Raw genomic sequence first — 17,624 nt, 5'->3', positions numbered from 1 at the left:
AGACCAAATAATGACTATTTAAACCCCATATTGATTAAGCCTGACGTTCACACTCTTTAGGGTTAGTACGTAGTACAGGGAAGTAACATGTCCTGTCCAAAATTTGAGATTGTTATACAATAATTTCGATCAAAGTTTAAATATATTGTTTAAATATCTCATAAAGAATATCAGTCCTTTTTATTTGGAAATAAATTTTTATTGTATAGGACAATTTTGGCAGCGCGAACGAGACTCTGTATTATCACATATCTCATAATAATGGTTGTCGATTAGAGAATTTCCCAAATAAAAGTTAATATTGTATTTTTAAATAAATTTAGTTGTTATCAATTGTTTCAAACGCTTTATATAAACTGCGTCTTTATTGTTGTTTTTATACTGTATGGAGTTGAGTATCTACGAGTTGAGGTTGACTTAAGTGGAGATAAGGTGAGTATTGTTACATTCTTACCAAGTTCAAGCTTTTATGTTATGTTTAATGTACCCCTTACATGCTCGAATATTTAATGTACTGATGTCATTTGGCAATAATAATTTCGTAATGCAGATACATGAGATTAGAGTCATCAACAGGCGATTCTTTGATACCACAAGAATTCAAGTTATCTTTTTGGTGAGCCTCTTTACTTTGCGTGGATTCCATTTTACTTTTCAATTTTTTTAGGATGTCGTGGATCTTGTCCCGACTTCCATCCTTGTCATTTATAGCTTCGTAGATAGACAATAGTAGTTGATGAGTCTTTTCAGTTTCAGTGTTTAATGTTTAAGACTTGAGTTGCCTCTTTTGGCTAATGGATGTTTTATTCAAAAATATTCCGAGTATCTATTTTGGGACATTGAGTTTAATCTTTACTTTTGAAGTTCATTCGTCGTTGAATAATTCTTTCGCTGAGAATTCATGAGGAAGACCAAGGGTTCGCTTAGGGCCAACTACGGTTCTCGAGTGTCGGCCACGTATATGACGTAGGCTCGGGGCATGACAATATCTCACTCATGTTATAAGTGTTTTTAAAACTATTAATAGTTTGAGAATGTAACTAATAATTCACACCTAGTTTAGGGGTGATTAAGGTTGTTGTACACGATCTCATAAGAAAAGAATGAAGAAACGATGTTTTCCTTCCTTACAAGTAACAAACATGGGAAATAATATCCCGAGACCCAAAACCTAATAGTTTCTTCGACGATGATCAACCAGAAGCCAATCTCCGGGAACACACATGTGGCATATACTTTCTTTGGTTAATAACAGTTGTTCATTAACTTGATATAACGATTAAGAATAGTAAATGATGGAGTACATTCTAAAAATAATTTTAAAAATTAAATAATTAAATTAATTTGAAAAATAAAAATATTTTAAAAATTCAATTAATATAAAATAGAGAACGTATTAATAGCGAGAAAAAATAGAAGTAAAAAAATAATGATAGAGGCGGAGAGGGAGTATCAAATTAGTTTATTCTTTGACTTCATTAAAAAAGAAATGCTATTACTCACATGTCTATTAAAAAAGTAATGCTATTACTCACATGTCAAGACACCCACATGCATTTTCTTTATTCATGTCTTATTAGGTAAATTAAGTAGTACAATTAAATGTAAAATAAGGAATATATTTTTTTATATACTTATTAGTTTATCGCTTTTCATTTTGCATGGTGTTTAAGAAATTATAAATAAGAAGATAATTTTACTAATTTACTCCTTAAAAAACTTTTTATATGAATTTTATAAATAAATGTAAACACTTTAATAAGAATAAACTGTAAGGGTAATATAGAAAAATTTTAATTAATACTTTCTTGATTTAGTAAGGTGGTCAATTAATATAGAACAACTATTTTTTATTTTTTTTGTATAATGACCAACTAATATGAGACGGAAAGAGTAGTTCAAAGTATAAAATTGTTTAAAGTTCAAAAAATACATTTTAAATAACAGAGGTGGATACAAGACTTAAACTTAATATTAATAATCTTTAAAGCTCTTTGAAATTGAACACATACTACTTTTGAGATTAGTAATATTTTTGAAAATTTAGTAATTTATCAAAAAATTATTATTTATAGGTTGCATCTCCATCCATCTGTTAGGTATATGGTAGTATTGGTTTTGAGGTTGTGTAGCATATGATGGTGCAATTGGCAAGGGGCTCTTCCTAAGCAATCGCACCTTAGTGGAATAATATTAGTATTTATTTTTTGTCATGTTAGGTGATCATATACAAATTTTAAACCCATATTGATTAAGCCTGATGTTCACACTCATTAGGGTAAGTATAGTACAAATAAATGCAAAACAACGAGTCCATTTCTCATTTAATCTTCTTTCCTTTTTAATCTTTTTTTTTTTAACAAAAAAAGGTCTAAAATATCTTCGAAGTATTAGAAATGGTATAAAATTACCCTCCATCCACCTATTGGCTCCAAAATACCCTTCCCACCCACCTATTGGTTCCATAATACCCTTGTCATCCACCTTTGGGTTCAAAATTGACCACTTATTTAACGATTTTAAATTTATACTATTTAAATATTTTTTGAAATACGTGGCGCTCAACTATTTGTTATTATTTAACTTATTAGTATAATATATAAATCAATCCACTACCCACCCATCACTAGTTAAACCTCTCCAAATTAATAAACTCGTCACATTACTAATGCAACAACAGGAAAGCTACATTCAAGTGTCTAGATAAAAATTACCGATAAACTCAAAAGTCTGACTATGTTCATCTTAATTATTCTTTCGTCTCAATTATGTGATGTTAGTTCATAGATAACTTTTTTTTCAAATGATATATTAAAGCTTTTAAAACAAATCATAAATATTTATAAAATTATATTTAAAAAAGTGCATGAATTAATTCGGGATGTATTACTTCTTTACCTTTAATCATAAATTTCTAATCAAGCTTGAAAGAGAATCCTATTGAAAGTGTCCTCCTAAATAAGCTACTCAACCTAAATTTAATCGGGGATTTGATTCTGACTCGAATAATTTTGAATGTCATTTTCAGGAATCTATAATTTCGTCGTGTGTTTAGTAGTGTTTATGATGATTTTGCTATTATAATTGGTTTATTAATTGGGTGGTGTTTAGTTAGTAATGATTGGGTAGTGGGTTGATTTATAAATTATATTAATAAATTAAATTATAACCAATAATTGAGAGCCAAGTATTTTTAATATTTAAACAGTTTAATTTTAGAACAATTAAATAAGTGGTCAATTTTGAACCCAAAGGTGGATGAGAAGGGCATTTTGGAGCCAATAGGTGGATGAGAAGAGCATTTTGGAGTCAATAGGTTGATGGAGGGTAATTTTGTACCATTTTCAATACTTCGAGGGTATTTTAGGCCCTTTTCCGTTCTTTTAATGATCATTTTCTTTGTTCTTTTAGGTTTAAAATCATAAGATCTAATTAATTCTGTGTTAAATCAAAACAAGTCAAACAAATTGAAACAAACGACATCAATTAAGAAATCTAGCTGCATTTTCTTCACTTATGTCTAAAATATATCGTAACTTTGATTGGAATTGTTGTAACAATCACAAACATAAAGCAAGACCTATTATCCCCTGCACTGTTTAATTTTTTTTTTAAAGATATATGGATATCATAAATATTGCATCATTATAAATACTCTACTCAGATCACGATTTCTCACGATGCTTTTTAATTTGTGTTATTTTAGTAACGTAACCAACTACTTCCTTTATCCCAATTTATATGAGTTAGTTTGACTGCATATGAAATTTAAAAAGAAAAACTTCATTGGGATTAAATTAATAATTTAGGGGGTATATTTGTAACATCTCGATCTTAGAAAGGGCTATTTTTAGAAAGAACTACATTGGAAAGAGACAAATCGAGAATTTTGCAAGTTAAAATTGTGAGTTTTACGTCAACTTCAAACGGCAATAACGAGTTTGTAAAATTTTGAGTTCGGATGAGGGAGATATGCTCGTTTTAAGTCAGTCTGTTCGATTAAGGAAATTTATCCAAATTAATGAGGAGTATTTTTCTTTTCCTTACCCCATCAACTTTAAACTATTTTAGTAATATTTTAGGGGTCTAAACTAATTTAAGTCAGCTTTCATAATTCTAAAATACGCTTAAGATTTATAGGAGTTCAAGAGGAGGAAACAAGGAGGAGTTCAAGTGTTTGCTAAGATTTCTTGTGAATCGAGGATTTGTTTCGCCAAATCAAGGTATGTAAGTATTCATAATGTTGGGTTCGTTCACCCACACACCAATCATGAGTCTTTTACGAATTTCATCCATAATATTGAGTACTTATATCTTGGAGAAGAATACTGCTGCAGCATTATCACAATAAATTTTCAGCGGCTTGATAATGGTGCCGACAACCCCAAATCCTGAAATAAAGTTTCGCAGCCATATGTATGAATTGTGACTTCATAATGAGCCATAAACTTTCTTTGCAGTTTTTCAGTAATCAATTTAAAGGATACTTTAATATCTTTCTAGCATTCTGATCACAAAGATAATATACGGTCTTGTGCAAGTTTGAACATACATCAAACTTTCAATAATAGAAGATTAAGAAATTGAGACCATTTCCTTTTGTTCTACATCATTCTTTGGACATAACATGAGATTAAATTTGTCCCCTTTTAATATGAATTATTCATGATGATTAATTGTTCATGTTAAATCTCTGAACTCTTTCGATAAAAGTCATTTTAAAACAGTCTCAATAATTCCTGTGAAGTATCATGGAATATATTTCTATTCCTATCATATAAAATGTCTCATTCATATCTTTCATTTCAAAGTTCATATAGAGAAATTCATTTGTATCACGCAATTATGCCTAAATCATTAGCAACAAGTAAAATGTCATCAACATACAAGACTAAAAATGTAAACTTACTCTCACTGATCGTTTGGTATATACACAGCTCAACGGTAATTTCCTTAAATCCAAAAAATGTTATGGTATAATTAAACTTTATATATCATTTTCGTGAGGCTTGTTTGAGTCCATATGTTGACTTCTTTAGTTTACACACTATTTGATCTTTTCCTTTAATTTCAAAACCCTTTGTTTGGTCCATATAAACATCCTCATACAAGGTTTACATTATGACAAATAATTTTCAGATTCATTTGGTGTAACTCTAAATCACAATAAGCTACCAAAATCAAAATAATACTTAATGAGTCTTTCTTTGATACCAGTGAAAAGGTCTCTTTATAATCAATGCCTCCGTTTTAAGTGTATGCCTTGGCAACAAGTCGGGATTTATATCGTTCAATATTACCATTTGAATCACGTTTGGTCTTAAAGACCCATCTACACTCGACTATTTAGAACTTTCTAGTAATTGAACAAGATCCCAGACTTTGTTGTATTCCATGGATTTTAACTCTTCATTCATGGTATCAATTTATATATCAGACTCATTATTTTATGTGCTTGTGAAAATGAATCTTTGTAAATTTCAATGTCAAAATCTTACTCTTGCAACTAAATTACATAATGACCAATTTTCTTTATGGCATTGTTTGTGGTTCATTTGCTCCAGATACTTGTGAGTCAGTTCCTTCTTGAAGTGTTTCACCCAAATGTTGTTCAATATTGTTAAAGTGTTCTTCAACAAGAGGAACAACATTTGTGATTGGTGTGGAAGTAGGTACATTCATAGGCAATGAAATATTTACCCTTACCTCATTAATTTCTACACTTTAGCCTTCAACACTCCCACCAACTTCATCATTCTCAAGGAATTTTGCAAATAGACTTAGACATTGTTCTTATTCATTACAATTTCCATAATATTCACCACCTCTATCTGACCTAATTATGATTTTCACTTTTCTATCCAATTGTCTTTCAACCTCACTAACGTACACTTTGAGAGTGTCCCCTGCTTGATATTTTTCTTTCAACAAATAGATAAATTCATAATGTTAAAAATCATCAATAAAGGTGATAAAAATACTTTCTCCACCTAAATATGGAACATCAAAGGGTCCACAAAATATCAGTGTGTATTATTTCAAGAAGTTGGGTGCTCCTTGTGGCACCTTTCTTGGTATGTTTGGTTTGCTTTCCTTTAATGCAATCCAAACACATATCAAGATCATCAAAATTCATAAGATTTTAATTTTTTACTAATCTTTTTAATCGTTCTTTGGATACATAACAATCCAAACGTTTATGCCACAAACAAGCAGAACTTTCATTTAGTGACATTTTGATGAATAGTAAGTAGGGATTCAGAAAAATTATTATTGAGTTTCAATCAATATAAACCATCAATAAGAACACTAGAACTATAAAAATAATATTCTTATATAAATTGAAACATCTATATCCAAACTTAAAATCAAATCCAAAAACATCAAGTCTTGAAAGGGAAATCAAATTTCTAGAAACTGAAGGAACATAAAAAGTCTGTAATAGATCAAGGTGATGTCTAGTCTCCAAGTTCAAACGATAAGTCCCTATGCCTTCAATTTTAGCCTTCATGTGATTTTCTATGAACAAGAAATTTTTTTATTTGTATTCGTATTTTGGATCGTAGTGAATCCCTGCAACATAGTGGATACATGAGTAGTTGTACCAGAATCAAGCCACCAAGTACTATTAGGAACTTCTACTAAATTTTATTCGAAACATACAAAAGCACTAAATGTACCTTTCTTTTCAAATCAAACTTTATGTTTCAGACAATCTCTCTGACAGTGTCCTTCCTTTTGCAGAAATGACGCACATCAGCCTTGAGTTCCTTATGAGCATCCTGTGGAACTTTAGCAGGTGCTTTCCTTTTCTTAAGCTTGCTAGCTTTTACTTTAAGTCCTTTACCAGCTTCTTGACCCATGAGGTTATGGAATGACCTCTTTGTTTCTTAAGTCTTGACTCTTCTTGAGTAAGTATACTGGACAATTTCACTAACATCCCGCTTATCCTTAATAGTGTTATAGTTAATTTGAAATGGTCCATACTCAAGAGGCAATGAGTTCATAAAGAACTGAACCAAGAATGTGTCATCGACTTTCATCCCCAAGGTTCGGAGTCTTGCTGCAATGTTAGTCATCTCGATGATATGATTTTGCATATTACGCGACCCATCAAACTTCATGGTCGTGAGTTCATCCATTAGTGTACCCAACGAGAGACTTATCAGCAGAACAAAAACGTTTTTCCACTAACTTCAAGTATTTCCTGGCACTTTCTGTTTGTAGAATAGTACTCATAATGTTATTAGAAACAATAATTCACATAAACATAAGGCTCAATCTGTTAGAGCGTTCCCATGATTTATGAAAAGACTTCTCAGCCTCACTGCTCTTATCAGTAATAATAGTAGGTTTGTCATTCAGCAAAGTCAAGTCAAGATCCATAACACCTAAGTAGAACTGGACTTGTTCATGTCATTCAGAGAAGTTCAATCCATTGAACACAGTAACAGACGAAGCATGCGAATGAAGAAGAATAACTGCAAATAAATACATGCTCACAAATCAAAAAGATAATGTGAATTCAGTAAAATGATATGAATATATCGTAATTCTCCTTTGTGTAGATACTACGACACATTATCATAATTTAGATGTCATTTTATCTTTTAATAGGTAATTGAATAATTTTCAATCAAACATATACGACATCTTTGGATATATAATATACATTTGACTAAAAATATTAATTTACCTCATAATTTTCACTATTTTTAGAATGATAGATTCACCTTTGGCTAAAACTTTTTTAAGTTCTAGCAATAGTGAAAGTCAATTTATCTATTTATTTTTCAATATAGGCATTTAATTAACCTTCACAGATAAATGACAATTTTATGAGTGCATATTTTTTTTCTTAATCATACTAGTTTGGCCACTTTGGTGACTGACAAGTTATATGAATATAAATGCATACATAATCTCATAAAATTTTGAGCATGTGAATAATTTTAAACATTTTAGTTTGAGCACTTTGGTGACTAACAAACTATAGACTCATAATAGATTCATCAAGTGATCATAAACATGATATGTTTAGACGTTAGTTTTCTCTAGTTTGATCACTTTGGTGACTAACAAACTATATAAATACAAAGCACACATAACATCATAAAATTTTGTCAATATGAATAATTTCAAACATTTTAGTTTGGTCACTTTGGTGACTAACAAACTGTAGAAATATAATTCATGCATCAAGTGATCTATATGTGTAGACGTTAAGTTCTCTAGTTTGGCCACTTTGGTGACTAACAAATTATATAAATATATAAAACACACGTAATATCATAAAATTTTGTGCATGTGTAAAATTTTAAGTATTTTAGTTTGGCCACTTTGGTGACTAACAAACTATAGAAACATATTACATGCATCAAATAATTATAAACATGATATGTGTAGACATTAATTTCTTTAGTTTGGCAACTTTGATGACTAACAAGCTATTGAAACATAATACACATATTTTTTATTGTTTAGTATGACGACCATCTTTAATTTATTGCACAATCTAAAGTAAAACATAATTAATACATTATGGGGTTGCAAACATTACTTCTAAACTTTTCACGAGTAATGATAACAAAGCATTAATTGTTTAACCATTGACCCTTGCTCTTAATAAATCATAAGATAACTTACAAAAATTTATAAGTAGTGGCGTTTTAGTATTTCAATATCCTCGTGTAAAAGTTTATTAGGACATCAATTTATTGGCTAAGGCAAAAAGTTTCTCAATTGTCAGTTGAACACTACTTTGCATCAACATATTGTATTGTAAACTCGAATTTAAAATTACTATTAGCCTTCCAAATATTATCAGTAATGGCGAAAAATTTTGAGACCATCCTCACTTAAAATTTTGGATCTATCCCTCGTGAAATTTTTCTAAATATACATGTTTTATATACAAAGATTTATCGGTTCAAATAATCTAGGCTTCGCTATCGCATGTAAGATTAAATACTTTATCACATAATATCAGGATCTTGAACACGATAATCTTACATAGAAATCGTTAGGGGTACATACCTGATGAGGAAGACATCATCACAGAGAAAAGCAGAAACATTAGTTGTAAATTGGTTTCTACCTCCTTGCCTTAACTTTAGATTACCACAACCTTCAGCGATGGAATTAATGTAGATAATATGTGGTAACCCTAATGGAGGGAGGGAGGACCAATTTATAGAGGTTATGATTTAATCTGGTACGTCCATCAAGTAATCAATGTACGAATAAGATTTATTCCTTATTAAATATTATTTATGGTATTACGTAGGTTACAAGTAAACTTTGGTCATAAGTAAGAAATAATTAATAATAATTCGTACAAATCTCACTCACTTCCTGTCTCTTTCACCATTCTCCTATTGATCTAGTAACCCAGATACATGCACTAGATGCATACATATACATGTATCTAGTGTGATTCACATATTTCAGAGCTATATAATTATCTCGCTCGCCTTTCTCTGTATATTCTTGCTCGCTTCTCTATTCTAAATTCTAAATAATAAAATATGTAATTATTTAAAAATATTAATAGAATCAGTATATATCGTATAAAATTTAATGATATTTGTTAATTTTAAAATTTAATGGTCCATATTTATTTAATAAGATATCCTTTAAACACTTTGTCAAAATGTGCTTTTTCACTTTGGTTGATACACTTAGGATGAAGAATTTGAGATTCATGATGATATTCTTATTTTGCTTTTTCGCTTGCTCTTTCAATGCTTATGGAATTTATCTGAGAGTGGTTTATTTTTCAATTTTTTCCTTCATATGCACTCGTAAATTAAGCTTTGCCTTTTACGATGTCACTTTTTGAAAACAATAGAAAATATACTCCTCCAACTATTATTGAAATTATAATAGATTCAAAAATAAGTCTATTTCTATCGATTTTTCGAGAGAAAGCAGAGAGGGTTATATGATAGAGCGAAAGAGATAACTAATAGGTTGAACTATCATGGTATTTGTAGTTTGGGAGAGAAGTGGAAAGAGAAAGAATAAATTAACCTGAGTTAAGACTTTTAATATACACGATTTAAAGTCTGTTTTATTTAAATAAATATGGACCATTAAATTTAAAATTAACAAATATTATTAAATTAAATACGCACTGAACCAACAAGAAAGATTCGTATAACAGAGAGATTAAATTTAAAATGGACAAATATATATTATTAAATTTGAAACTCTCTGAATGAAAATTAATTTTTGTGGCTTCATATCCGACTCGCTAAAATAATTAATTCAGATCAAATCATCCTGTTTTAACTATCAGTATCAGAAAAATTCAACTGTATGAAACTGATTTTCATGATTTTATAACGACGCTGAGACATTTCTCCATGTATGTATGGAATGTTAACGTTTCAATATCATTGATATGAAGCCAAAACATATGGAACATCTTACTAGTAGTTCTGCTTCTTATGATTTGGACCATATAATGATATGGTCTAATATATAAGGAATTTAGGCCAAATACTTTATAAAAGTTGTTCTAATTTTGTTCTAATTTATTGGTAAAAATGAGAAATCTTAATAGTTGAATTGATTAGTTATCTGAATTTTCACCTTTAATTTCGAATCATATTTTTTTAACCTCAAATTTTTTCAAAATATGAGATCAGGAATAAAAATAAGACATACTCTTGCAAAATAGATTGACGTATATAAATTTACTTAAGATTCACTTCTCGTATAATTAAAATAGATATATCCTTATCTTACAAAAATACATATCAAACAATTAATTATGAAGATTGACCCCTTTTTTTTCTTGTCTATTTTTGTGGGTCTCAAATTATAAAAAAAAATTCTACTTATGATATATGTAGTAACAAATTATTGGGTAGAGAATATTCACATGTGAAAGAAACATGTGAACTTTTTTTTTTCTTCTTATAGGAGTGTGAACTTCAATAATAAAGAAGACATATTCCTTGAAAAGTAAATATCATTGCTATTAATAAAGATTTGATTCACAACAAAATTTTTTAAAAAATTATTTAATACTTTAACACGTTGATAGTACAATTAAATGTAAATTTACGAGTCTATTTAATACTTTAACAGTACGGACTCTGGAGTATCAATCAAGGCACCCACGTGCAGTTTCTTCATTTTTATTAGTTTTATTTTAAGTAGTACAATTAAAATCAAAATAATGAGTATACTTTGACACTTTATCATTAATAACTTTTATCGATAATAAACATATATATTACTTTTTTATTTTAAAATAAATAAATTATTGTGCCTTTTTTTTCATACTTTCTCTATTTTATACTTAGCTTATCACTTTTCTTTTTATATAGTGCTTAAAAAACTATAAATAGGAAGATTATTTTACTAATTTACCTCTTAAATTTTTTTTTCTGAATTTTATAAACAAAAGAATAAACACTTTTAATAAGAATTAACTGTGTAAGTATAGAAAATTTTTAATTAATACTTTTTTGATATTGTGTTTGAGTAGAAACGTGCTTTTTGTGTACCTATGATATATGTACTAATAAATTATTGGGTAGAGAACAGTAACATGTGAAAAACGTGTGAACTTTAATAATGAAGAAGACACATCTCCTAAAATATAAATAGACATAATACATATTCTTCAACTTTGGATGTCCATAAGTAGACAATTAATTCGTATAAAGTTGAACAAATAGACACACATGTCTTGCATGACATTCTACATGTCATTTTTTGTCCCGCGTGTTTTGTACCACATTGGACCAATATGTCTACTTGTTCAAATTTATACAAGTTTAAGTGTCTAGAATATACGTGCTAATAAATTATTTTGTAGAAATAGTCACATGTGAGAAAACGTGTGAACTTTAATAATGAAGAAGACATAATCCATGAGAAATAAATACCATCGCTATTAATAAAAATTCGTTTTGCTAACGAGTATTTTAAAAAATAATTATTTGATACTTTAACAAACTTTGATAGCATATCATCGTTGTTAATAAAACTGCATACATTCACGAGCATCTCGTGATGAGTGAATCACACCTAAGTGCTTTTTTTTTCGTTTGTTTTATTAGATATAAAATAATGATTTTGGTACCTCAAGATAAAATAAAATTAAGTGCTTTGTGTTTAAAACCCATGTGGCATATACTTTCTTTGGTTAATAACAGTTGTTCATTAACTTGATACAACAATTAAGAATAGTAAACAGTATAGTAATTTTATTGAAGGGTAAAATTGAAATGATACTCTAAAAGTAATTTTGAAAATTGAATAATTAAATTAATTTGAAAAATAAAAATACTTTAAAAAATTTAATTAGTATGAAATAAAGAGAATATTTCTTAAAAAGTATGTTATGTTAATAGCGAACAAAAAATAAAAATAAATAAATAATGATGGACGGAGAGAGGGCATATCAATTTAGCATGACGTTCACACTCATTACTTAGGGTTACAAGTAACGTTAGTTTATTCTTTGACTTCTTTAAACAAGTAATGCTATTACTCACATGTATATTACTCCGGAATATCAATCTAAGAAACCCACATGCATTTTCTTTATTCATGTCTTGTTAGGTTAATTAAGTAGTACAATTAAATGCAAAATAATGAATATATCTTTTTTATACTTATTAGTTTATCACTTTTCATTTTGCATGGTGCTTAAGAAATTATAAATAAAAAGATAATTTTACTAATTTACTCCTTAAAAAACTTTTTATATGAATTTTATAAATAAATGTGAACACTTTTAATAAGAATTAACTGTAAGGGTAATATAGAAAAATTTTAATTAATACTTTCTTGATTTAGTAAGGTGGTCAATTAATATAGAACAACTATTTTTTATTTTTTTTGTATAATGATCAACTAATATGAGACGGAAAGAATAGTTCAAAGTAAAAAATTGTTTAAAGTTCACGAAATACATTTTAAATAACAGTGGTGGATACAAGACTTAAGCTTAATGTTATCGATCTTTAAAGCTCTTTGTAATTGAACACATACTAATGTTTTTGAAATTTTAGCAGCTTATCAAAAAAGTGTTATTTATAGGTTAAATCTGCCTCTGTTAGGTACTGGAACTGGTAGTTTTGATTTTTGAGTTGGAGTAGCATCTGATGGTACTGCAACTGGCAAGGGGTTCTTCATAAGCTATCTAAATATTCTTTCAATATATTAGTTTGAGATTGCTATCCAAGAACCGATAAACCTCAAATCCTAGCTCCAAATTGTCTCTGATTAGGATTCTATTTACTCAACGGTAGGTAGGTAAATGATATATATACACTCTACCTTCTTGCGACCCCTATTATGAGATTACAATGGATATATTAATAGTATTATAAACTTGAATAGATTGAAGCAATGTTAATTACTTAAGAAAGCTAAAACAAAAGAGGAGATCAAGGAAAAGAATGGGACAATGAGCATATATATATATATAAGCACTAATAATAACTTGCAACGAATGCTAAGGAGTTAGTCCATTCAAAAAGAAGAATGGACGTAGTAATAGGTATAATACTATCGGTGGACAAATTAAAAAAGAACAATTTGGAAATTAAGCTTGTAATTAATAAAATATAGATATGTTAATCTCACAATAATACAAAATTAATGATTGGAAACAAATTAATCATAGAAAAGAAGCAGCATAGCATAGCATAGGTAGATGATCCAAGTTTTAGGTAGAATTGGTGGTAACAAGATAGGTAGGTGTGGTTAACATATCAAATCCGTTGAACTTTGTTCCAACACATTTTGAATATGCGCCCATGTTATAGAACACTATCAAATCATCCAACTGAAGCTCCGGCAATTTTATGTCCTCAGCCACTTTATCAAGGCAGTCACAACTTGGTCCGTAAATCGTCGACTCGCGTATTTCACAACTTTCTTTCATTGAAATTGGTTTGATGCCCACAAAGCAACTGTTGTACAGTGTTGGCCTAAACGATCCATAAACCCCCTCATCAATCCAATATTCTATTTTCTCTCCTCTAACTCTTTTGCCAATCACATGGGTAACCAAAGTAAAAGCAGTTTCAGGAAAGAAACGCCCAGGCTCTGCAATTATTTTTAAATTAGGGTCGGGGAAAAAATCTTGGACTGCTTCGTTTACTACACTAGCTATTTCCTCGAACAATGGGGTAGATCTAAATCCACCACCAATGTCTAGAATTTGCATTTTAGGAATTCCAAGATAATGAGCTATATCAAACACGGCCCTGGCATTGGCAATCGCTTGGCGATAAATGGTGGGATCTTGTGCTATAGAGCCAACGTGAAATGAAACGCCTACAACTTTTAAACCAGCCACATTACAAGCGTAATGCAGGAGTGGTTCAATTTCTTCTGGCAATACTCCGAATTTTTTCCCCATGGGACGCAAGGAGCCGCTAGCACTAGGGGCTTTGATTCGGAGCAATAAATGGCACTTTGGGTGCCATTTTTTGATCTTATCAACTTCGAGCTTAGAATCAAAAGTAGTGAGATTGACCCCAACAGCAGCTGCATGCTTGATGTGGGAAATAGACTTGCAAGGGTTAGCAAAAATGATTTGATTTGGGCTAATTCCGAGACTTAACACAGTGTCAATCTCGTGTATGCTAGCACAATCAAAATTAGCACCCAAATTGGCTAGTTTAGTAACAAGTGCTGCTTCAGTGTTGCATTTGACAGCATAAAAAGGCTTTACATTTGGAAAAGAATGGTTCCATTTGTCCATAAGCCTCTCAATTGTCGCTAAATCCAGTACATAAAATGGTTGCCCAGCTTCATGCTTTTCTGCTGCAATCGAACGGATTAAATTTGTCATCCCGTCTTTGGCTACAACAGTAATTTTACCAAAATTTGTAGACATCTTGATAAACAAATATAATGCTTTGATGTATAAAAGCTAGCTAGTGTTTTTAACTTAATGATATGAAAATAGGCTTCCTACCTCTCCTTTATATACAATAATGTCAATCTCTAAAGTATCTTGACCAACTATTAAACATTAATTTACTAAATCACGAGTATCACATGGGGATTGATTCAATCGCACCTTAGTGGAATATATAATATTAGTATTTATTTTTTGTCATGTTAGGTGATCAGATGCACATTTTTGTGTATTTTTGAGACCAAATAATGATTTTTTAAACCCCATATTGATTAAGTCTGACGTTCACACTCTTTAGGGTTAGTACGTAGTACAGGGAAGTAACACGTCCTGTCCAAAATTTGAGATTGTTATATAACAATAAATATCTCATAAAGAATATCAGTCCTTTTTATTTGGAAATAAATTTTTATTGTATAGGACAGTTTTGGCAGCGCGGACGAGACTTTGTATCATCACATATCTCATAATGATGGTTGTCGATTAGAGAATTTCCCAAAAAAAAAGTTAATATTGTATTTTTAAATAAATTTAGTTGTTATCAATTGTTTCAAACGCTTTTTATAAACTGCGTCTTTATTGTTGTTTTTATACTGTATGGAGCTAAGTATCTACGAGTTGAGGTTGACTTAAGTGGAGATAAGGTGAGTATTGTTACATTCTTTCCAAGTTCAAGCTTTTATGTTATGTTCAATGTACTCCTTACATGCTCGAACATTTAATGTACTGATGTCATTTGGCCTTAATAATTTCGTGATGCAGATACATGAGATTAGAGTCATCAACAGACGTTTCTTTGATACCACAACAATTCAAGTTATCTTTGGTGAGCCTATATACTTTTCGAGGACTCCATTTTACTTTTCAATTTTGTTAGGATGTCGTGGATCTTGTCCCGACTTTCATGCTTGTCATTTAGAGGCTTCGTAGATAGACAGTAGTAGTTGATGAATTTTTTCAGTTTCATGGTTTAATGTTTAAGACTTGAGTTGCCTCTTTTGGCTTATGGATGTTTTATTCAAAAATATTCCGAGTATCTATTTTGGGACATTGAGTTTAATCTTTACTTTTGAAGTTAATTCGTCTTTGAATAATTCTTTCGCTGAGAATTCATGAGGAAGACCAAGGGTTCGCTTAGGGCCAACTAAGGTTCTCGAGTGTCGGCCACGTATATGACTTAGGTTCGGGGCATGACAATATCTCACTCATGTCATAAGTGTTTTTAAAGCTAGTAATAGTTTGAGAATGTAACTAATAATCCACACCTAGTTCAGGGGTGATTAAGGTTGTTGTACACTATCTCATAAGAAAAGAATGAAGAAACGATGTTTTCCTTCCTTACAAGTAACAAACAACGCAAATAATATCCCGAGACCCAAAACCTAATAGTTTCTTCGACTATGATCAACCAGAAGCCAATCTCTGGGAACACACTTCAAACTCTTTCTTCCATTTTCAGACCGTTTTGAGGCGTTGACTAAGATCAAGCTCATCTGTCTCAAAAATGAGATAGATGTGTCTTTTCGGTCTTGGAGGGAGCCCGACATCCCATGCCCAAGAAAGTAGCCCTTTTCAAAAGACTTTTCGGCTAAGACATTTCTTTCCTTAACGATTCGATTGAGTTGCTCTTTCGTAATACCTAAAATCTTCTCCTCTGTAGTGCGAGTCCAACAATCTGATGGTCCAGCAACCTCGGCTCGCCTTCCGCTACTTTTAGAAATATTCTCAATAGTTCTCTCAAAAATAAATAGATTCCATTGTCTTTTGTGATCAATAATTTTTTTGTAACTCAATAAAGTTCAACAATATTTTTTTCAGTGAATTACCATAAAAACCAAATCTCTATGGCCTCTATCGAAATAGAATCGCTAGTTATAAAACTGTTGAATCAAATACTTACATCTACTTGCTTGCCGATAGATTATTCCAAGTAATCTACGAACACTATATTTAATCGGCGTAAAAGTCACTATATACCTATAATAATATTTTCTCCCTTCAATTTTAATTGTCATAATTTTTTTTAGAGTCAAATCATAAGAACTTTGACTAATATGTTTATAATGTATTTTCTTTTTATCATTTTGGTATGAAAAAATTATAATTTATAGTATTTTTCGTATAATTTTTGGATAACTATTTTATTTAAAAATTGAATTAATGTAATCTGATTTTAATTTGAAAATTAATCGAATCAAAAGTAAATGAAAGGAGTAGACATTAATGCATTTTGCGATGGGACCACATGAAATTATCCATAACAAAAATATTCCAATGAAGTACGAGAAAGCCAAAATAGCCGTTCTCATGCAAGCAAATCAATTGGCCAAATTTGAGGATTCCAAAATATCCCATTATAAAATATAATTATCATTTTATTTTTAAGGAGAAAAGTTTAAATATGTCATCAAACTTTATCATTATTGATGATGTGAAATTAAAATATAAATAACAATATATACTCACAAAATTAAAAAAAATTATATCAAAATTAAAAATATTTTTGTTAAGCTGAATTGGTACTTGGTTTTTACCCCTAAATAACCCTTAAAACGAATTAGGAAATACTAGGGTGAAAAGATAACTTTGTCCTTGCTTAAATCCGAATTGGACTTTTCTCAGTCCAATAACCTAACTTTCTAAAGTCATATCTCCCTCATACGACCTCGAAATTTCGCAACTCGGCGCCGTTGGAAAGATCTTCCCAAGAGATTTCCATCCATATAGA

The 17,624-nt window shown here is 30.1% G+C and overlaps 1 protein-coding gene and 2 long non-coding RNA genes across 4 annotated transcripts; 1 reads left to right on the top strand and 2 right to left on the bottom strand.

The window, feature by feature from the left end:
• The first annotated feature begins 3,951 nt into the window (after nt 1-3,951).
• LOC114076383 lies at nt 3,952-15,932 on the top strand. Of its 2 annotated transcripts, none has more exons than XR_003577236.1 (3): nt 3,952-4,223; nt 6,745-6,799; nt 15,659-15,932. It is a non-coding gene; the product is annotated as an uncharacterized LOC114076383 (long non-coding RNA). The 2 variants fall into 2 exon arrangements; XR_003577235.1 differs by lacking the exon at nt 15,659-15,932 and adding an exon at nt 6,959-8,280.
• Nucleotides 6,319-6,966, bottom strand: LOC114076384. Its single transcript, XR_003577237.1, has 2 exons — nt 6,681-6,966; nt 6,319-6,573 (listed from the first exon to the last, which is right to left on the bottom strand). It is a non-coding gene; the product is annotated as an uncharacterized LOC114076384 (long non-coding RNA).
• On the bottom strand, nt 13,482-14,945 carry LOC107013852 (ornithine decarboxylase-like). The gene has a single exon (XM_015213733.2). The coding sequence runs from the start codon at nt 14,870-14,872 to the stop codon at nt 13,694-13,696; it is 1,179 nt and encodes a 392-aa protein (XP_015069219.1). The 5' UTR covers nt 14,873-14,945; the 3' UTR covers nt 13,482-13,693.
• Nucleotides 15,933-17,624: the final 1,692 nt, after the last annotated feature.

The sequence above is a fragment of the Solanum pennellii genome, chromosome 3 (assembly GCF_001406875.1).
Source record: "Solanum pennellii chromosome 3, SPENNV200".
Taxonomy (NCBI): domain Eukaryota; kingdom Viridiplantae; phylum Streptophyta; class Magnoliopsida; order Solanales; family Solanaceae; genus Solanum; species Solanum pennellii.
Note: the sequence above shows the minus strand (reverse complement) of the source record. Positions and strands in the feature narration are given on the sequence as shown.

What these genes read in the sequence shown, in the direction of transcription:
- LOC107013852 (XM_015213733.2), bottom strand. Translation starts at nt 14,872, where the DNA reads ATGTCTACAAATTTTGGTAAAATTACTGTTGTAGCCAAAGACGGGATG.